At 35.2% G+C, this 23,780-nt stretch overlaps 1 protein-coding gene across 4 annotated transcripts in view; it reads left to right on the forward strand.

Moving 5' to 3' along the window:
* The window catches only part of CABCOCO1 (ciliary associated calcium binding coiled-coil 1), a 124,835-nt gene that overhangs the window by 19,512 nt on the left and 81,543 nt on the right, over positions 1-23,780 (forward strand). For all 4 annotated transcript variants that reach the window (XM_042960320.1, XM_007095789.3, XM_042960319.1 and 1 more), the window contains 2 exons: positions 10,114-10,258; positions 15,416-15,488. In XM_042960320.1, the coding sequence (XP_042816254.1) occupies positions 10,114-10,258; positions 15,416-15,488 (218 nt within the window). The remainder of the gene's footprint in view (positions 1-10,113; positions 10,259-15,415; positions 15,489-23,780) is intronic.

Genomic DNA, 23,780 nt, shown 5'->3' on the forward strand with positions numbered 1-23,780 from the left:
GAGTTAGTAGTTCTTGTATGTGAGAAAAAGAAAACACTATTTTTCTTCTCTGCAAGTGGGGGGATTTTATCTTTGCTTATACATAAGTATATAGTGCTACATTACAGATAAATAATAGTACCAACAGGAGAAAAAATAATTATACTTGATAATGAAAAAAATTGTATGATATTAACTGATCAGACTATGGCTGTTGTTTTTCCCTCTCATGAACAAAGATCAAATATTTATAGAATCTTTGAGTACTATATATCTCTAAACAATAATCTTTCAATACCATTGCCAGAATTGCTTGGCAAACAAGGAACCGTGTAAATCTCAACTTGCATGGAATATAAGAAATAGGTGCTGACAATAAGATGAAATAGATATTGAGATTATATGTTTAAGACTTCAAAACAAGTATTATAAAAGTGCTTAAGTGAACAATCATGAACATCCTTGAAATAAGTGTTAAAAAGAATCATGAAAGAAATAGAAGGTATAAAGAAGAAACAAATGGAAATTTTAGAATGAAATTATATAATAACCAAAATCAAAATCTCATTAGGTAGAAAGAATAGAATGGAGAGAAGACAAAGGAAAAATTAGTGAACTTGAACATGAAGTGATAACAATTATCCAGTCTGAATAATACAGAGGAAAAACGATTGGCAAACAAATGAACAAAACCTCAGAGACTTGTGGGACAACCAAAGTTCTAATATCCATATTGTTAGAGTCCCAAAAGGACCAGAGAAAGAGGATGTTGCTAAACAAACATTTGAAGAAATAATGGCTGAAAACTTCCCAAATTTGGCAAAAGGCATAAGCTCATAAATTCAAGAGACTGACTGGACTACAAACAGGCTAACCCAAAAGAAAAACACCATCAACCAACTGGGTCTAATTGACATTTATAGAACAGTCTATCCCCAAACAGCAGAATAGTCATTGTTTTCAAATGCACATAGAATATTTACCAAGGCGGACCATATCCTGGGCCATACAACAACTTTAAATTTAAAATAATTGAAATTATACAAATATGTTTTCTGATCATAATGGTATTAAACAAGAAATTATTAACAGAAATATATCAGGAAAGCTTCAAACATATCAAACAATACAATTCTAAATAGTATGCAGGTCATATATCTTGACAGATGTTAGAAAAGACTTTTAAGTAAGTAAAAATAAAATGTATGAAAATTTATGTGTCAGAGCTGAGTCCATGAGAAGAGGGAAGTTTGTATTATATATTTATAATATAATGCTTATATTATAAAACAAGTCTAAAATTAACAATCTAAACTTAGACCTTAAAAAGCAGTTTTAAAAAATAAGCAGAAATCAAGCAGAAAAGAAAGACATAATAAAGAATAGAAATCAATGAAATTGTAAAAAAAAAAAATAGACAAAAATCAGTGAAACCAAAATCTGGATATTTGAAAACATCAATAAAATTGCTAAACATGAAGAAAAACTTGTCTCAGAAAAAAAAAAAGAGAAGGCACAGATCATTACCAGGTATTAAAAAAGGGGGATATCACTACAGAATCTGCCGACATTAACAGGATATTAGGAGAATACTACTTATATACATAAATTAGAAAACAAAGAGGAAATGAACCAAGTCCCCCAAAACCTCAAGCCAGCAAAACTTGTGCAAGATGAAACTTATGACATGATAGTCTTAGAACTATTTAAGAGATTGAATTATTTGTTGCTCAAAACTTCTAGTAAAAAATCTGCAGGCCCAGATATTTTCACTGGAAAGTTCTATCAAGCATTTAATGAATAAATGCTACCAATTGTACATAATCTCTTCTAGAAATAATAGAGAAAGAGTTCTTCCTAACTCATTTTATGGGGCTAGAATTATCTTCATACCAAAACCTGACAAAGATAGTATGAAAAAAAAGAGAGGGGAAAAAAGGAGGCAACAACAGCAGAGGAGGAGGAGGAGGAAGGGGAGGAGAAATTACAGACCAATATCCTTCATGAACATGCACAAAACATTTTTTCAACAAAATATTATCAAAATGAATCAAGCAACATATAAAAAAATAACACAACCCATTGGGGTTTATCCCAGAAATTCACTGGTGGTTCAATATTTGAAAATTTCATCAATGTAAATGATCAAAAGAGGACAAGCTACATATGATGATATAAATAGATACAGAGAAAACATTTGGCTAAACACAACATCCATTCATTATTTTACAAATGTCAGAGAACTAAGACAAGAAATGATACTTTTCAACGTCATAAATGACATCTACAAAATACCTAAACCTATCATTATAGTTAGTGGTAAAAGACCAAGTTCTTTCCCCATAAGATCAGGATCAAGACAAGAATGTCTACTCTTAGCACTCCTATTCAACATAGGACTGGAATTCTTAGCAATAAGTGCAATAGAGTAGAAAAATAAAATACATGCAGATTGGGAAGGAAGAAATAAAACAGTCCCTGTTCTCAGATGAAAGGATTGTCTATATAAAAAATACACAGAATAAAAAAAATCCTAGAACTAGTAAGTTAAGCAAGATTGCAGGAATAAGGTCAAAATACAAAAAGTCAATTGTATTTCAGTGTATTAGCCATATACATTGTATATCAAAATTTTAATAAATAATATTATTCACAATAGCTCAAAAAATAAAAGAAATACTTAAGTATAAATCTAACAAAAAATGTACAAGATCTGTATGCTATAAACTACAAAATGATGATCAAAGAAATAAAAGAAAACCCAAATAAATGGAAAACATACAGTGTTGTTGGATTAGAAGTTTCTACATGGTAACGATGTCACTTCTTCCCAAATTGATCTGTACATTTAATGCAGTATCAATCCAAATCCCAGCAGGATTTTTTTCTAGATATACCAAGCTGATTTTTAAATTTACATGGAATGGCTAAGGACTCAGAATAGCTAAAGCACCTTTGAAAAATAAGCATAAAGCTGCATAAATCATACTACCCAATTTTTAAGACTTATTGTAAAGTTAAAAAAATAAAGTCAATGTTGAATTAGTGAAGATGACACACAGAAGGAACAGAAGACAGAATGCCGAAATACACTGACACAAAAAAGGTCATCTGATTTTTTTTGATAAATATGCAAAAGCAATTCAACTGAACAGGGCAATCTTTTCAACAAATATTGGAACACCTGTGCTAAAAAAAAAAATACGCATCAGCCTAAACCCTTTACTTGATACACTTAGCTCTAATTGGATTGTTTAGAAGAAAACTAGGAGAAAATATTCATGGCCTGGTGTTTTACAGAGTTCTTACCCATGACCCCCAAAACATGACCCATACAGGAAAAAACTGATAAATTAGATTTCACCAAGTTTTAAATCTTTTCTTTTATTAAAGTCACTCTTGAAGGAAAAGCTACAGAGAGAAAAAAATCTGCAAAGCAGGTATTTGACAAAAGACTTGTTTCTATAACATGTAAAGAACTCTCAAAACAACAATAAGAAAACAATCCTATTAAAAATAGGCAAAGCTGTCAAAACCCATAAGTCCTGTCAACCATGAGGAAAACACTAGACAAACCCAAACTGAGGAGCATTGTACAAACTATCTGACCAGTACTCCTCAAACTAATAAGGCTATTGAAAAAAAGAAAAGATTGAGAAATTATCACTCTAGGGAAATCTCAGGAGACATGACTCCAAAATGTAATGTGGTATCCTAGATGGGCACTTCAAACAGAAAAAGAACATTAAGTAAAAGTTAAAGAAATCTAATAATAATTTTAAAAATATATACTTATGTATAAAAACAAAGATTTAATGGAAGAAAAAATATATATGCTCTAACAAAAAAGACAAACTTTTTAAGAATAAACTTTAAAAAGAAATATACAAGTTCTATATGAAAAAAAACTTCAGAGAACTTTTAAAGGTCACAAGGAAGTTTTCAACATTTGGAAGAACTTGACAATATTCATGGAAATACTCCACATCAAAAAAAAAATGCTAAATCTCACTAAGTTAATGTATAATAATAGTATCGCAATAAAATTACCAAGTTTTTTGTTGACGTTTTTGCCTAGAGGTGGCTTACTAGGCAAGGTAATTCTAACAAAAACATAGAAAATAAGCAAATACAAATTGTCTTTAAAAAGTTGAGGGGTTCCTGGGTGGCTCAGTTGGTTAAGTGTCCGACTCTTGATTTTGGCACAGGTCATGATCTCACATCTCATGAGTTCAAGCCCAGCATCGGGCTCTGCACTGGCAGTGTGGAGCCTGCTTGGGATTCTCTCTCCTCCCTCTCTTTCTGCCTCTTTCTCTTCTCTGCCCCTCCTCTTCTTGTGCACATGCACTATCTCTTTCTCTCAAAATAAATAAACTTAAAAAAATAAAAAGTATAATAAATATAGCCTATCTTGGGATTAGAATAGTAGTGTAGTGTTATAAAATCTCAAATATTTGAACACAGTGGTTAATGACTAAACAGACAGACCAACAGAACACAATGGAAAGTTTAGAAATAGACCCAAGCATTGAAATTCAGTATTTGATAAAATGACATCTGAAATATCCATGGTGAAAAGATGTACTATTTAGTAAATAATACTGTGTCCATCTAGAAAAAATAGAATTGGATCCAACCCTCTGTATTTCCATAAACCAGGGTATATTACAAGTGAATCACTTTTTTTACTTAATGTAAATGTAAAATAAATGGAACTGTAAAAATGTTGGAGGAAAACATGGATAAATTCCTTATAACCTTGGATGGGGAAGACCTTTAAAACTATGCCTCAAAATTCCAAAGCCATAAAGACAAAGATAATTAAAGTTGATATATAAAAACCAAAAGTCTACAAAGAAAAAATACCAAGAGAAAAATCAAAAAAAGAATAAGAAACTGGGGGAGATTATTGTATCTCAGACACCAGCAAACAATTAAGTTCTATAACATAAAAAAAAAAAAGCATGAAAAAGCAAGGAGAAAAAGACCAATAATTCAATAGAAGAGTAAGCCAAGGATATGACTAAATAAGTACAAGTGATTCTTAAATGAAAAGTTTAGCATTAAAGATAATAAGGAAAATGCTAATTAAAACTACACAGAAATATCATATGTCAGATTGACAAAACTTTAAAATTTTGGTAGCATTTTCAGCTGTCAAAGCTAAAAGAAAATAGGTACTATCCTATATTGCTAATGGAAATATGTATTTAAAACCCTCCTGAGGAGTTTAGGTTAGCAGCTGTCTATCAAATTCACTAATGTATTGTCCCCTTTGACCTAGCAATTCCACTTTTGTGAATTTATCCTACGTATTTACTTACATACACATAAGTAAAGTCGTTAGTTTCAGTCATGTTTGTAAAAGCAAAAAATGAGAAATATCACCTGGAGATAAGTCACTTAACTTAATGTAGATACACATATATTTGTAGAGTTAAGTGTATGTACATATACTTCTTGGCTCTGTCTGCAGAGAAGGCTTAGAAGCGACAGCATCCCAGTAGTAATGAGCATACCCAGGAACCAGGTCTTGGTTTATAATTTAATTCTCCAAGAAAAGGAGAGAAGGCTTACTGTAGACCTGGAGCACAGAACATAAAAGATGAGCCTGGGGCATATTGTAGTGGCCAAGAGTAAATGCTCAAAAATCAAAATGGTTGGTGTGTCAATGAAATAGAGAAGCCAACTGAAAAGTTTCCAATGTCCAAAGTTGGAACAATATGAGCAAAATAGCATGATAGTATTGAATTATAATCCAAAGTACAAAATTAACATCCACCAATCTATACTGATAGAAATTAATGATTTATATAAATAATCAGCAGTATGAAGTTTGCTCAAAACATTAAAAATAGAACAACCATATGATCTGGCAACCCCACTTCCGGGAATATATCCAAGTGAAACAAAAGCATTAACTCAAGAAGATATCTGCACCCCCATGTTCATAGCAGTATTACTTACAATTGCCAAGATATGGAAACAACCTAAGTGTCCATCTATGGGCGAATGGATAAAGAAGTTGTAGTATATATATATAACCATGGAACATTGTTATTCACCCTAAAGAAACAAATCTCACCCTTTGTGACAACATGGATGAAACTTGAAGGCGTTATGCTGAATGAAATAAATCAGACAGAGAAAGACTAATACTGTACAATTGCACTTACATGTGGACTTTAAAACAAAAACAAAGAAATAAAACACCAAACCCATAGAAATTGTGGATACCAGAATGTGGAAGGTGGTCAAGCTACAGACTTCCACGTACAAGATAAATAAGTACTAGGGATGTAATGAACAACACGCTGATGACAGTTACCGGGTGTGATATACAAGAAAGTTGTTAAGAGAGTAAATCCTAAGAGTTCTCATCACAAGAATTTTTTTCCTTTGTCTTCTTTTCTCTCTATTGTGTCTATATGAGAAGATGGATGTTACCTAAATCTATTGCAGTAACCACTGGACAATAAATCAAACCATCTTGCTGTGTGCCCTAAACTTACACAGTGATATATGTCAATTATTTCTCAATAGCACTGGGGGATTTTTTTCTGTAGGGAAGGATGTGGGAAGTGGACGTGTGGGCAACAAAGGTGAGGAAGCCTTTTCACAATAGACATTCACCTATGTTTTTTGAACCATGTGAATATATCACCTATGCAAAAATTGAAATAAGTCAGACAGACTTATGGTAAAAAAAGAATATATGACGTGAACAGTCCTATGGTTTGCAACCTCTTAGCTTAATGTTCACAATCTAGAAACAGAATAAAGGAAAGTAAAACATTTTCATGAATCTTCACATTCCAAATTTGACAAAATATTTCCATTTTATTTTTTTCTGTAACTTACAAATGACTCAAAAATATTTCTTTTATGTGAAATTTTATATTGTTGATATTAGTTCAAAAATGAGTTTTAAAAACTTGAGCAGGACCCATGCAACTACTCATAAACTAGGAGAGCAGGAAAGTACATATGTAAAATCTAACCAGAAAAAAGCACGGGATCTAGTTTTCCCTTTGGGGAGGAAAAAAAAAATTCCCTCAAACCTTTAAACCTAAGAAGGTTATAGTTATCATCATGAAAGAATATAATCATAGGTAAGTGTGTCAGAGAAAGAGGTAGTCTGTTTATACTTGGACTCAGAGGAGGTAGAATCCTGAGCACACAGTGAACATTTGCATCCAGCAACATCTTAACAGAAAAAGCACTGTAGAACATGTCTGGGCTGTTGGCTGCAGCATGGTTGACTGTTAATAAAATTCTAGCGTAGGAACTGCGTTTTCTACTGACTCAGTTTCTGATCTGTTCCTTGTCTCAAGTTTGTGCTGCATTATCCACAAGGCATTCTGCAGACAACTCACCTGGAATCACATTGGATCAAAACCAAAAGATAATGCAACATAGGATTGTCTTAACAATATACATTTTGGGCTCTAGTTTTTCCAGGGTCTGACCAAGGACAAGCTGTTGAGTATTAGACTGGATATTTGGCCCCTGTCCAGGTTGATGGGCCTAGATTGATTCTCCTCTATACAACATGAATATTAGCAAATAGCCACAGAATACTTTTTTTGTTCCATGAAGTTTAATTATTTCCCCCTAAATAGGAATGATAATAATAGGTAACATTTGTGTAGGATTATCTTGTGCCAGTCAGTGCATTTGCTTTCCAAATACTGTCTAATTAATTCACACACAGCCTTGAAATAGTTCTATTATTCTCCCCATTTTAAAAATGAGAAAAATAAATGAGATTTAGAAAGATTAAATAACTCCTTAAGGTCACAAGCATCAACCCCAGTGACTGAGAATCCATCCTTCCTACTGCTACATCAAATGTGCCAGCTTTGAGCTGACTCTAGAAAGCTCTATATACATGTAATATAGTAGTGTACATATTTCAGTTTACCAAGAGTTTAACATGCATGCCTTATTTGAGCCTCACAACAGCACCATCATTTTGAAAGTTAGTCTTATGTTCGTTTACAGATTTAGGAAATGAAACTTAGATCACCTAGCTAGTAAGTGGCAGTTATAAGGTACCATCTTACGTCTTCCAAGTAATTATTCTAGCATGTTCGTTCATTATCCTAAATTTTCAAAGAATAAATTTGATTTCTAATAGCCCTTACTATTTAAATGGTTTAATCTTTCATATTTTAATCATATCACTAAATATGATTTTTAAAAGCAAATATTTCAGTTAGATAAGTGAAATGATAACTTTCCTAATTTTTAAAGCCATTATCTATAGAAAGACATTAGACATAGAAAACAGTTTTAAAGTGTCAATTATATTTCAACATAAGAAAATAGTCATATAAATGTATTTTTGTGCTTGATACACATAATTACATCTAGAATTATAATCATCTAAGAATTACTTTTTTCTCCAGCATCTCTAATTAATACCATTTTAGTAATTAAATGATTCAGATTTTTAATCCATTCATTTTTGAATTGCTTTTATCCAACAAATTTTTCATTTCTGAAGTTATCCCCAAACAGTTTCAAGTTTATCATAGGAAAAGAAATGTACAATAATAACTGAGCTTCCCTTAGAATGATACAGTAAAGCCCAGTTATCCAGCAATAACTTGTGTGTCTAACATATATAAAAGAAAATCTGGAGGGGCGCTATGAGAAATGGACCAATTGTCATTCATCAAACCAGATTTTAATTGTTACACAGTTTTTTGCTTCATTCTCATTCCCACAGGTAGAAAAGAATCTAGACTAAACAAATTGCAAGTTAGTGTTCATCATGTCTTCCTAAGATTTTTAATCATTTTACTGTTATTTGATCAGTAATTTGAGGGCATAACACTTACATCCCAGAGTGAAAGAGTAGCTGTGTTACCAGAAGTGGCTGGGTCCAACAATCAGCTTATGTTCTCATAAATCCTCTGCATTACCCACTCTGACCTCCCTGAAAGATGCACTCCATTAGCAAGAAGTAGAAAGTTTACTGCTGGTTTCCTAAGAGAGATAGAGGTTGGGTCCGGGAGGGTGGGGCTCACATTGAGCAGCACAGTGCTCCCCAGAGCCTTCATCCAGGCCCCCAGCTAACACCTCCCCCAACCCAAGCAACTGCTCCAATCTCATCTTTGCCAGAGATTTTCAACTCTCCACCTCAGTCTCTTCAGTCTCATGTCCATACACTCATCATTTGTCAGTGTGTGTGTGTGTGTGTGTGTGTGTGTGTGTGAGTGATGGAAATAATATTTTGCCTGCCACAAATAAAAATGAGCATAGTTAAACAGGAAAAGAAGATGGAAGTTCATATTTGTGTTATAGACACTGTAAATGTTGAGTCTAAGGCTTTTGACATTTATCTACTTCTTTTTCAACTTGACACATGCCATAAAAGATACTATTCCTTTCTTATTTGTTTTTAGTTGCAGGAGAATAGACCATAACCATTGACTTGTTTATTTTTGGTGATGGTGGCAAAGTGGTGTCAGCCTCGCTCTGTGCTGTCATCTGGCTCTCACCACCACCACCAGGCATGCATTTGAGAAACAGCTAACATAAGTTATAAGTCTGTATCTTGGAGAAGAAAAAAATATCTTGATGTTTTCCGTAAAAATACATATTTCTGGCATCTAATGAAAATCTTCAGTCCCAAATTGCCACGTGGTAACAATCAGCCAAAGCCAAGTGTTGGTTGACTCTGTTAGTCTACATTTTCAGCTCTGAGTTCAGCTCTCCTGTCTACAGTAACTGAACCTACCACGTAGGTCTTCCTTAGCAGCTAATCCAAACCACCATTGTGTCACTTCCATATTTTCCTTTATTCTAAGATCATTTAAAAAGCATATTTTCCATTTTAAAGTTATCTTTAGGTAGGTTTTAAATTATTTGTGCATCTTAAAATGGAAACAAAATCTTTAGACAATTGTGTAGCATGACAGTAATTTATTGTTGTTGGATGTGTCACTTACTCTTCTTTTACAAAAATGTAATTATTAACATATCATTAAAAAACAACATTGCTATTAGCATTGGCCTTACCAATATTGGAAAAGTAAATATTTGGACGTTAAGGACATCTTGAATTATTTTGTTCCCAAAACATCTATCAAAATAATGCTTAAGATTCTCTGCGTTTTATTTCAGCACTGCATATGTCCTTAGAAGACAGCATAAAATGGCTTGGAGAAGTTATGGCTGAAATAGGACCACCCCATTCACAGAAAAATGAAGAATGGAGTTTTTTTAATATAAAACAAGCCAATGCTATCATCGATTACTTAAAAATCAGGTATGGATTTTCTTTCAGTAGCATTTATTTTTCATTTCATTTTATTTTATAAAATGTCTACTAAATAGAAACCAATTCAGTTTTTAGACATTCACAGTATTTATGCTATAATAAGCCCAGCCAATAATGAGATAATATTAAAATCTTTAATCCAATAAATAAAATTCAGAACATTGAATTTTTGGCTAATCTTGCATTCTTAAAAAAAGGTTTGTGTTTAAAAAGTATAAGTTCATGTAGAATTATAATAAATGATACAAAAATTTATTTTGTCTCTTAATCTCTAGTTAATAACATTTTATTAATAAATTTATTCTTTCACATTAATCCAACTTGATTATAATAGACTTTATATTTTAGGTAGTGGGACTTGACATCAAAATTTTACATTTTAGAACAACATTAATTTCCATTTAAACATTTATTTGAAATTCTTTGTGCTAAAAATTAGAGAGGTATATATCCATGCTTCCTCAAATTTATTATGTGCCCTGAAATACTTTGTAGTATTAACCAATTAAACTCATTAAGTTTTTCTCTGTGCTTAGGAAATTATGGTGAATTGAGGGGAAATATTTTTATTACAGTGATTCTTCAGTGGTAAACTAAGAAGAAATTGGCCTTTTATATAATCTGTCACAAGGTCTGCATTAGAGGCATGCATCTTTCCCAAAGGACATTTTGAGAGTTTGCAAATATTTAAACAAGAGTTGGTAAAAAATCTGTCTTTTGCCTAACTAAAAGCTTCTGCAGAATATCTTTTTTCCTCCAACACTATACACTGCAGTGTTTTCCAATTTTAAATTTTAAAATTCCAAAATAAAGGGTGCTGCATGATGTCCTAGACATGCTCATGATTTCCTTGGCAAGGATCCTGGCTATAGTCTGGAAGCTTTTTAAATATTAATGTGTTTAATATGATAAGGTTTATATGCTGGTTTCTGGCATGAATTAATAATAGAATATGATATAAAATGTTTTTATATAATAGCATTGGATATAATTTGATTTCTTAATGTAAAATATATACCTCCTAATGTGTGTCTCTCGCTGAGAGCTGCAGTACCCTTCATATCAATTAGAGTAAAGCAAGGTCCCTGTGTTGGAGGCAGGAAGGGAATGGAAATCCAGAACTGGAAACCTTGCTCCCCAAGGTCTTTTTTCCCATCAGAGTTTGGTAATCCCTAGGTGAGGGGAATTTTCTGCACATTTGTATGGCAACCTTCTTTCTCTTCTTTATCTATTTGAAACTGCCAGGTTTCTCTTTGAAGAACACATTTTTACATCTGAGCTCTAAGCCCAGGGGGTTTATGATGGGCACCAGGACTGATAGCTAACCATAGCAGCACAACTCTATGCAGGTGCCCTACTGACATCTTCTAGATGATGCAAGATTGCACCTCTTTTCTCTTTAATCGAAGGATGCTCATGAGTCTATTACTTGACATTTCATTTCAGAAAATTAAGTTAGGAAGGGATGTCAGTGTTAGTCATCATTAAATGCTAACCAGAATAACTTACCAAAAATTTCTATTCTCATTTCTAAAAACAACAACAACAACCATAAAATGTTTGAGAGATTGGTCACGTGAAGCAAATCAGAACTATTTTTGATGACATTAAATCTTCATATTGTGATTTCAAATAAATTATACACTTTTAAATTTTTTATTCAAATTTTGGTTAACATACAGTGCAATATTGGTTTCAGGAGTAGATTCCAGTAATTCATCACTTACATACAACACCCAGTGCTCATTCCAGTAAGTGCCCTCCTTAATACCCATCACCCATTTAGCTCATCTTCCACCCACTTTCCTCCATCAACCCTCAGTTTGTTCTCAGTGTTTAAGAGTTTCTTGTGGTTTGTTTTCCTCTCTCCTTTTATTCCCCTCTATCCATATGTTCATCTGTTTTGTTTCTTAAATTCCACATATGAGTGAAATCGTATGGTATCTGTCTTCTCTGACTGACTTATTTTGCTTAGCATAATACACTTAGGTCCATCCATATCACTGCAAATGGCAAGACTTCATTCTTTTTGATGGCTGGGTAATATTCCATTGTACATATATACCACATCTTCTTTATCCAATCAGCAGTTGATGGACATTTGGGCTCTCTCAATAGTTTGGTTCTTGTTGTTAAAGCTGCTATAAACACTGGGGTACACTACCTCTTCAAATCTTTATTTTTGTATCCTTTGAGTAAATGCCTAGTGGTGCAACTCCTGGATTGTAGAGTAGTTCTATTTTTAGTTTTTTGAGGAACCTCCATACTGTTCTCCAGAGTAGCTATACCAATTTGCATTTCCACCAACAGTACAAGAGGGTTCCCCTTTCTCTGCATCCTCGCCAACACCTGTTGTTTCTTGTGTTGTTAATTTTAGCCATTCTGACAGGTGTGAGGTGGTATCTCATCATGGTTTTGATTTGTATTTCCCTGATGGCAAGTGATGTTGAGCATCTTTTTTGCATCTATTAGCCATCTGGGTGTCTTCTTTGGAAAAGTGTCTATTCATGTCTTCTGCCCAAGGAATTTATACATTTTAAATGCACCTTTTACAGAAAATAAAATATCAGTTAGTAGGATATCTAGAATTGGTACTGAAGTTGTATAAAAAGAAATGTGCTTTTCTACAATACCTATTTAGAATGCCTCATAGGTCCACATATATAAATTTAATGGCAATTAAACCATATAATATTTTTCATTTTAATGACTACAAAGAAGTTTTATAAATATGAAGCTAACTCATATTATAAGTTTTATGTAGTATAAGCATGTTTCAATTTAATCTGATATCAAATTTACTCAACCAATGTAAGCCCTCGTCAATTCAGGGAGAGTAGTTTTTAGAACATGACCCACACCACATGAAACTTAACTAGCAATAAAATTGGAATTTTGTTTGATACTGTTAATAGAATATAAATTGTATATTCCATCATATACATATGATATACATACACATATACATATACATATACATATACATATACATATACATATACATATAAATGCTACTGCAGCTTTTTAATATAAGACATCACTTAGATATACCTGGTCCCACTACACTTCTGTCATTGTGTATTCTACCTAGTCCTTGGAAATTAGGTGAAGGTAATGTGCATAGGCATTTACTCAATATAAGAAAATCAACACTGCCTCTCTGTGCACAACAGGGTATACTTCCTGGCAGTGACCTCAGATGTCTTGACCCATTTTATTTCTGAGGATTCTCCCTTTGATTTAGAACTATGACAAGGTATTTGACAAAATAGTCTAGGGGCTTGAGTCAGCTGGAAGTCTTCCTTCCAAAGGAAGAGGGAGGAAATGTATTCCCATAACAGAGGTGTCACTTCACTCCCAGAGGAAGTTACCTAATAGTTCCCTGGTAAAGTTACACACCCCAACCAAGATGGGGACCAGAGCGAAGCAATGGAGGCAACTTGACCCACCCCTGAAAAGTGCCTCGTTAGGTGCCTTCCTCCTCTCATCTATCTTACCCTAGTCCTGGTCTTGCCCCAGCTCGCTTCTTTGACCACTGCATCCAAGTCATGCATTTTATTTTCATTGTGAGAAGTGAATTTCCCCTTTGGCATGAGACAATCTAATTCCTATATGCAATGAGGAGAGTGAGGCTGAAAGATTATAAAATTGCAGGAAGGAAGATTTATGAATTAACTTCTTTGTGTAACATAAGATGGAAGAAAAATTTTACACTAATTCACAGAGAAGAAGCCAAGTTGTTTCCAAATACTCTACAGTCTTTATTTTTTCTACTCAATCAGTTATTGCCAGTGTAATATTTTTAACCTTAAAGCTTTCTCTAGGTAAGCAATGTAAGGAAAGGAGAATTTGAATTTATTTTGCTTCATTGAATCATCAAACTTCACTAATCTTGATGTATTTTCTAGCCAACAAATCAAAGTAATGTCAAAAGCTAAGTTAGTTTTCTGAGTGTTGAGGAATAATTTGAATGTATGAGGTCCCCCCCACCCTGCCTCAAAAAAAAAAAAAAAAGAATAATAATACCATGACTGAGTCTGCATACCCATCACTTTTTAATGGATTGTGTTAGTAGTGAAATCAACTGCTGATATAACTCAGAGAGACCCAGCTGCCTGAGGATTTCTTCATTGATTTCAAATGAATTGAAACTTTGATCCATTACAGCATTCAGGAGAAGCCATTATTATACATGCTCTGTAGCTACATTTTGCAAATGTTAATTTCTAAGTTATATTAAAATCAATTTTCTTGAATAGCAAAAGGCACCAGAGTGAAGGAGAAACCAGTAAGACAATTTTTTTGTTCTTGGGCATTTTGCTGTATTATGAGTCTATTAATTTTCCCAACCAGCAGGAAAAGAATTAGAAAAATTCAAATATTATCACAAACAGGATATTAGAAATCAGCCCTTCAGTAAATTTTTAACTCTCAATAACACATTGCTGAGATCTTTAAACTTAACAGAAATACTTGTTTTAAGAGGCTCCTGTTCTTTAGCTCTTCATGGTTTTTATACACTGACCACCTGCTCTTTAGGGTAAAAACTGAAGAAATTACCTTTCTTATATTAATTCCTCTCTTTGATGTGTGAACAAATATTCTACAGGAAAATCAGACAACTCCTAAATGGATTTCAGTACATGCTGCATCATTTTCAGGTGTTATCAGAGATTAATTTAATCTTGAATCAGTTTGAGAATGTGAGAAGTAAATAATACAGATGTAGATTATAGATTTCAGTCCGTTCATTCCAGAGGAAACTGACTCCAGTTTGAAGCAAAACATGAAAAATAATGTGAAGTTTGGTGTTATTTAGGGACACTGCATTATTTGATTGCCAGCCAAGAAAAGCCCAGATGCAATCTAATTGCTCCCTTATCCCAAACCTATCCATTCATCACAGATTAATTGACTGATCTTATATTCGGTACTGTGTAATACTGTCAACATCTCAAAAAAGTAAATCTTTAGTTTTTTACCATTTCTGGACAATTCATTTGGAATAAAACAGGTAGCTCACTCCATGTTAGTATTTAATGTCTTGCTCAATATGAACTATTTCCCTTTCATAAATACTCTTACATATTTGCTTTCTTTCCTAAAATAAATTTATCAGAGTTGCACATTTATTTTGTATTTCAGCTTATTTCAACACTACAAGCTATATGAGTTTCTATTCTACTCTACCAGGGAAGAAATTGTGATAGGAACTGAGGTAAGTAATTTATCTAGATGGAACCAATTAAGCTGAATCACTTAATGCGTGCTGATCGGCATCTGGATCTTTAACTGCTTAAAGCAACTTCTTGTCAAGATTACTCGAGTGTTAATATAACCAACTAGTAGTTTGCAAAAAGAATAATTACATAAAGCGAGCATTGGATTAAGAAAATAAGCTGTCTTTTGGCATTAAAGGCATTGTTAATCACATATACTTTATGTATTTATGGATTATTTGACAAAGAAAAGCTGAATGGGTTATGTATGTCTTCATACAAAGAAAATTGGGAAAAGTGAGATAAATTAATTCAGTTAAATCTCTTCTAATATCGCATTTTTTCAATCTAATCATTTTTAAGGTCTAATTCAAATCCCACTTCCTCAATGAAGCAAACCTTCCTTAATTGCATCACATCTCAAAGGAAAGGTTTAGACAAACTCTTTAATCACATTCTATTATTTTATTCTGGTTGATCTCTTTCTGCTGAATATTGGCTACTCTTTTTACACGTATAAGCACATAAATATGCACTGTGCTATATGGTTTTCTAATTATTTTTTGTGGATTGATATAGTCAGCACAACTCAACTGTAATTTCCTTGAAGGCAAGGATGAGGTGATGCCTTTCTACCAAAGCATAGTGTAGAATGAACCATAGTGGCCCCTCAATTAATACTACATAAGTGATTCAGTGACATTGAATACAATAGCATTTCTACAATAAATGGTCTACCTTAAGATATTTTGGAACAGCTTTATGTATAATTACATGTTCATAATTGCTACAAATTAATCCGAGGTAAGAAAACATCTTAAGGAGGCTAAAGATGCCATAAAAAGTGCTCCTTAGGTTCCCAACTACTTGAGGAGTCTATGTTGCCTAGAAGTATCAGACATAGGAGTGGCCATGGTCACAAATAAACAATGAATAGGGGTTCCTGGGTGGCTCAGTCGGTTGGGCGTTGGACTTGGGCTCAGGTCATGATCTCGCGGTCCATGGGTTCGAGCCCCACCTTGGGCTCAGTGCTGACAGCTCAGAGCCTGGAGCCTGCTTCGGATTCTGTGTGTCCCTCTCTCCCTGTCCCTCCCCCACTCACACTCTGCCTCCCTCTCTCTTTCTCTTAAAAACTAATAAGTATTAAAAAAAAATTTAAATCACATAAATGGTGAATAAAGGGATATTTATGTTATCTTTATAATTTCTTGATACTAAGCACCAGGTGGAATGTGCCAACTATTATATCTGCCAGGGTGCTGTTGTTCTGGATTTAAAAAAAATGCCTATTTCATAAACACCTCAGTCACTGTTACTCATCTTCCATTTGGGTACTTGTTCTCATGTTGGCCTTTTAAGTTAATTGAAGGAAAACAAGGAGCCCTTTGTGCCTTTGACTTCTCTAAAATTTCTTCTTTGTGGTCTCCTCATACGAGCTTAAATTAGGTGTCACTTGACAAAGTTTCACTGACAACATTTCCATGAGAGAATTACATCATATAGTGCAACAGGTGCAAAAATTATCAGTTTAGAATACAACGCTATATCATTTATTCAGCAAAACTTTGGGAAAATGATAATGGCTTTGCCAGTAGCATAAAGCAGATACTTAGAATCATCAAGAAAAAATTTCATAAAGGAATTTGAACTCCTTTTCTCTTTGTTAGTTACACAATCGTGTCTTTCTTCTTTGTTGTAAGGATATATTTAGGTGACATTTATGCTTATGGAAAGATAAAATGGAGAAAGTAGACTGGGATTGATGCTTTTATTTTCCTTTGTCATTTACATTTTCTCCAAGCTGACCAGAGTTATAAAAAATAATCTTTAATGAAGGGATTTGGGGTCTTCAGGAATTAGGCCATTCTTGGAATTTTAAAGGATTAACCAAAGCAGGTATTATACTATAATATTTAATGACATTGTTGAAGTGTCTGATAACCCTTGGTGCTAATATCTGTTTTTTAATTAACAACCTTTCATAGAGGATGCAGAGGCCTGCCCTGTTAATGTGATTATTCATGCTGACCTCAGTGCTCTGAGAGCAAACAAGGTCCACACAACAACTGCATAAATGTTCCAAGTTTAACTCTCAGGCTGGTGTTCAAGTTAAAGAACACTGACAAAATTTAGTTTCTCTCTTAATTGTGGATAGGCAATTATAACAAAACATATAAATCCCCTCTATGAATAATTGTTAAATATTAATTTTAGTTATTAATAGGACATAAATAAGTCATACTCATACTTTTCTTGGGTTTTAGTTTAAAGGAATTGGTTTTTGCATTTAGCAATTGTTTCTGGCTAATCTCTACTCACCTTTTACAAAAAAGTTCATGTTGTGCTTAGATCATAGAGGCACATTTTCAGTAAATTATTATTCTTGACCTGAGATGCTGCATAATGTAGGAATATTTCTGATAGATAGAGTTCTATAAACGACATGTTTTGTAGTTCATTCAGTGGTTCACAGATCATATATGTTGAAAAGGTAGTAAGCAACCAGAACGAACCAGGATAATGACAGAATGGAGGCAGCAAATACCTGTGGCTGTAGCCACCTGAGAGGATGAAGTGTATGAGTTTCACTCACTTTAAAGAGATGAGGGCTGCCTTTCAGTCGCTTAAGCCAGCTCACCAAGACTTGTTTTGACAATGCAATTAGCTCACAGATCCTCTGACATAAGAATTGTAAGGGAAACAGACTCTCCTTAGGGGATATGATCTATATCCTTCCTTGGTCTAAGGCCCCATACAGAGAGAAATCTGGAAACTGCTATGTTCTTTCTTTTGTTACCTGAAAACCACAAGTAACATTTAATAATTGCACACAAAAAGAATACTTTCAGGTATTAGCAATGGTGATGATCAAAAACTCATAGCAGATACCCAAAGTCATGGTTCTACTCAGGTATTTAGCACAAGGCATCTACTAAATGATACAACTATAAGTTATTTATTTATTCATTCAACATGTGACCCAGTTCCTATGACATTGTGGGTTTTGTGCTAACTTCCAGAGATACACAGTGATAAGCAACAATTCTTGTCCTCAAGGGGTTGACTGTCTAATGAGAGGAGAGAGGTGATTAAATAATTCATTATAGTATAGGGCCCCAAATATTATGATCCTCTGGGAACAAATAGAAGACAAAGAGGAACACCTAACTTGTAGATTTAAGTTTATAGGGGTTTCTAGGAACAAGTGAAATCTAAGAGGAAATCTGAAGGTTGTGAATGAGATAGTCAGTGTACTGTAAGTTTTTTGGTGCAGTGAAAGAAATTCCACTCAAAATAGTTCAACCAATTAAAAAAAGGAAAGGTGTATTACGTGATCACTAACTGGTAAATACAGGGGTGAGTGGGACAGAGGTTAACTGTAGTCAAACAATGTAGTTAAGAGTGTATGTGTATACACGCATATATCTCAATCTTTCATCTCTCTTAGATGTTTTTCATCTCTTTTCTCTGATTCTTTTTGCTTTGGTCTCATTCCCCTCTACTGCAGACAGTCTTCCTCCCAACTGGTAGGGGACCTGATAGAAGCAGCTCTGGTTTAGCACATCTAGGAAAAAGGGGAAATATTCCTCACAGTGTTAACATTATTGGCTATGCTTATGCCACGTGTCCACCCTTGATTAACTACTGTGGCCAGAGGAGTGGAGTAATGCTACCCGAAGACTAAAGTAGAACTTATTGAGTGGGTGACAGAGGATAAAGAAATCCCCAAAAGAAACAAAGAGAGTCTTTTTAAGAGGGATGAGTGATTTTATCAAAAGAGTGAATTAAGCCGACATGTACAACTCTTCCATCCAAAATCCCATGCGAGGCCAAAAATTTCAAAATCCACAATGCTATGGATAAAAGATTTTATGACATGTAAAATTATAGATTTCTGGTTAGATGAAACCACAGCCCTGTATGCACAAAGAAGATGCTACAGAGTTAGTGAAGTTTCCTTAGGCATGCTCAATTGATACAGAAATAGGAAAAGCTTTAGAGGGAAAAAAGCCAAAAGCATGTAGGGAACTGCTTTCAGAGCAACTGCGCCATTCAGCTCCTTCACTTCTGCTGCCTGTGCAGAGCACAGGGACTCCATAGCATTTTCCCCAAAACTGAAGAAACTACTGTGGACATTGACACTGAAGAGGAGAGCAGTTCTGAGGTTTCCAGGAGAGACCATGAATATACCCTAAAAATAATCTACTGGTGCATCTAGCTACCATTATTATTTGCCCCTCTCCTACAGTCTCTAGTGGCAAGCTATGGCACACAAACATCGCCAGGCAAGTGAACAAGGATTATCTAATGTAAAGATTTTAAATGGCAGCCCCAAATCACCAAGCAGTTGAGGAAAGCAAAATCATAGATAGACATGAAACTCTATGAACAAATCAAAGAATAGCTAAGGAACAGAGTTGATAGAGCAAGTGGTAGAAGACTTGAAGTCCGATTAATAGTCTTAAGAGAGTTTTAAAGGTTGCTGTATTCTTGAAAAATTAACTAATAGAGATCTTGGAAATTTAAAATAAGATTTAAAAACTCTTATTAAGATATCCGGTACAATTTCATGTTGATAGGTTTGAAAATCTACAAAAAAACAATACTCGGAACTATACCAATATTTACTTAAAAGAATACTGGTGATCTTAGTAGAATGATAATTATGTAACATATTGAAAAATCCAAATGTAAAAGTGGCTTCAGACCTAGACGATTTTACAGGCTAGTTTCACCAAAATTTCTAAAGTAGATAATTCCCTTTTATGTAAATTGTGATAGAGGATAGAAGGAGATGGAGAACTTTCAACTCATTCTTTGAAGTTAGTATAATTCTGAGAATGTTTCGACTTATTCCATGAATTGGTAATGAATTATAACCAAAAGTAAAAAAAGAATAAAAGTTATGAGCAATCTCAGGTATGAAAATAGATGCAACAATCTTAAATAAAATATTAGGAAGTGAAATATAGCAGAGGATTGGGTCTTCAAATAGGATATATTCCACATATTTAAGGATTATTTAACACTGAGATATCTGTTAATGTAATTCTGTACGTTATCAGATTAAGGGAAGAAAAACCAAGTGACCATCTCCATAGATATGGTAAAGTATTTGATAAAATTAGACACTCATTTTTCACTTTAACTAGACTTCAATTAATCAGTAATATAGAATTACACTCTTAAAAAAATAATTACACTCTTAACTCAGAATATACCAACACAAAAAACTCTCCACAAATATCTTAATGAAAACGTTAAAATACCCGTCAGGAACAAGACAAGGCTAATTATTATTACCAACATTGCTTTTTAGTTCCTAGCCAATGTAGTAAAACAAAAAAGAAGTCAGAAATAGAAGAAAAGATAAGTATTGACAACAAGACACAAAGCTTTCATTGTTTGCAGATGGTATGATATAAAACCATCATTAAGAAAATATTTTCTTATTATATTAGTAATAACCCAATAGAAAAGGATCACATTGATAAAAATAAAAAACCATAGAATTGAGGTTCCGGAAGATGGCGGCGTAGGAGGACGCGGGGCTCACAGCGCGTCCTGCCGATCACTTAGATTCCACCTACACCTGCCTAAAGAACCCAGAAAACCGCCAGAGGATTAGCAGAAGGGAGTCTCCGGAGTCAAGCGCAGACTAGAGGCCCACGGAAGAGGGTAGGAAGGGCGGCGAGGCGGTGCGCGCTCCACGGACTGGCGGGAGGGAGCCGGGGCGGAGGGGCGGCTCGCCGGCCAAGCAGAGCCCCCGAGTCAGGCTGGCAAAAGCGGAGGGGCCGGACAGACTGTGTTCCGACAGCAAGCGCGACTTAGCGTCTGGGAGGTCATAAGTTAACAGCTCTGCGCGGAAAGCGGGAAGGCTGGAGGACAAAGGGAGGGAGAGCTGCTGAGCCCCCGGACAGCAGAGCTCAGCTTGGCGGGGAACAAAGGCGCCAGCGCCATCTCCCCCGCCCATCCCCCAGCCAAAATCCCAAAGGGAACCAGTTCCTGCCAGGGAACTTGCTCGATCCGCGCAAACACCCAACTCTGTGCTTCTGCGGAGCCAAACCTCCAGCAGCGGATCTGACTCCCTCCCGCTGCCACAGGGCTCCTCCTGAAGTCGATCACCTAAGGAGAAGCGAGCTAAGCCTGCCCCTCCACCCCCCGTGCACCTTGCCTACCCACCCCAGCTAATACGCCAGATCCCCAGCAACACAAGCCTGGCAGTGTGCAAGTAGCCCAGACGGGACACGCCACCCCACAGTGAATCCCGCCCCTAGGAGAGGGGAAGAGAAGGCACACACCAGTCTGACTGTGGCCCCAGCGGTGGGCGGGGGGCAGACATCGGGTCGGACTGCGGCCCCGCCCACTAACTCCAGTTATACACCACAGCACAGGGGAAGTGCACTGCAGGTCCTCACCACGCAAGGGACTCTCCAAAATGACCAAACGGAAGAATTCCCCTCAGAAGAATCTCCAGGAAATAACAACAGCTAATGAACTGATCAAAAAGGATTTAAATAATATAACAGAAAGTGAATTTAGAATAATAGTCATAAAATTAATCGCTGGGCTTGAAAACAGTATACAGGACAGCAGAGAATCTCTTGCCACAAAGATCGAGGGACTAAGGAACAGTCACGAGGAGTTGAAAAACGCTTTAAACGAAATGCAAAACAAAATGGAATCCACGATGGCTCGGCTTGAAGAGGCAGAGGAGAGAATAGGTGAACTAGAAGATAAAGTTATGGAGAAAGAGGAAGCTGAAAGAAAGAGAGATAAAAAAATCCAGGAGTATGAGGGGAAAATTAGAGAACTAAGTGATACACTAAAAAAAAATAATATACGCATAATTGGTATCCCAGAGGAGGAAGAGAGAGGGAAAGGTGCTGAAGGGGTACTTGAACAAATTATAGCTGAGAACTTCCCTGAACTGGGGAAGGAAAAAGGCATTGAAATCCAAGAGGCACAGAGAACTCCCTTCAGACGTAACTTGAATCGATCTTCTGCACGACATATCATAGTGAAACTGGCAAAATACAAGGATAAAGAGAAAATTCTGAAAGCAGCAAGGGATAAACGTGCCTTCACTTATAAAGGGAGACCTATAAGACTTGTGACTGATCTCTCCTTTGAAACTTGGCAGGCCAGAAAGGCTTGGCACGATATCTACAGTGTGCTAAACAGAAAAAATATGCAGCCGAGAATCCTTTATCCAGCAAGTCTGTCATTTAGAATAGAAGGAGAGATAAAGGTCTTCCCAAACAAACAAAAACTGAAGGAATTTGTCACCACGAAACCAGCCCTACAAGAGATCCTAAGGGGGATCCTGTGAGACAAAGTACCAGAGACATCACTACAAGCATAAAACATACAGACATCACAATGACTCTAAACCCATATCTTTCTATAATAACACTGAATGTAAATGGATTAAATGCGCCAACTAAAAGACATAGGGTATCAGAATGGATAAAAAAACAAGACCCATCTATTTGCTGTCTACAAGAGACTCATTTTAGATCTGAGGACACCTTTAGATTGAGAGTGAGGGGATGGAGAACTATTTATCATGCTCCTGGAAGCCAAAAGAAAGCTGGAGTAGCCATACTTATATCAGACAAACTAGACTTTAAATTAAAGGCTGTAACAAGAGATGAAGAAGGGCATTATATAATAATTACAGGGTCTATCCACCAGGAAGAGCTAACAATTATAAATGTCTATGCACTGAATACCGGAGCCCCCAAATATATAAAACAATTACTCATAAACATAAGCAACCTTATTGATAAGAATGTGGTCATTGCAGGGGACTTTAACACCCCACTTACAGAAATGGATAGATCATCTAGACACATGGTCAATAAAGAAACAAGGGCCCTGAATGATACATTGGATCAGATGGACTTGACAGATATATTTAGAACTCTGCATCCCAAAGCAACAGAATATACTTTCTTCTCGAGTGCACATGGAACATTCTCCAAGATAGATCATATACTGGGTCACAAAACAGCCCTTCATAAGTTTACAAGAATTGAAATTATACCATGCATACTTTCAGACCACAATGCTATGAAGCTTGAAATCAACCACAGGAAAAAGTCTGGAAAACCTCCAAAAGCATGGAGGTTAAAGAACACCTTACTAAAGAATGAGTGGGTCAACCAGGCAATTAGAGAAGAAATTAAAAAATATATGGAAACAAACGAAAATGAAAATACAACAATCCAAACGCTTTGGGACGCAGCGAAGGCAGTCCTGAGAGGAAAATGCATTGCAATCCAGGC

Source organism: Panthera tigris, chromosome D2, assembly GCF_018350195.1.
Source record: "Panthera tigris isolate Pti1 chromosome D2, P.tigris_Pti1_mat1.1, whole genome shotgun sequence".
NCBI classification, from domain to species: domain Eukaryota; kingdom Metazoa; phylum Chordata; class Mammalia; order Carnivora; family Felidae; genus Panthera; species Panthera tigris.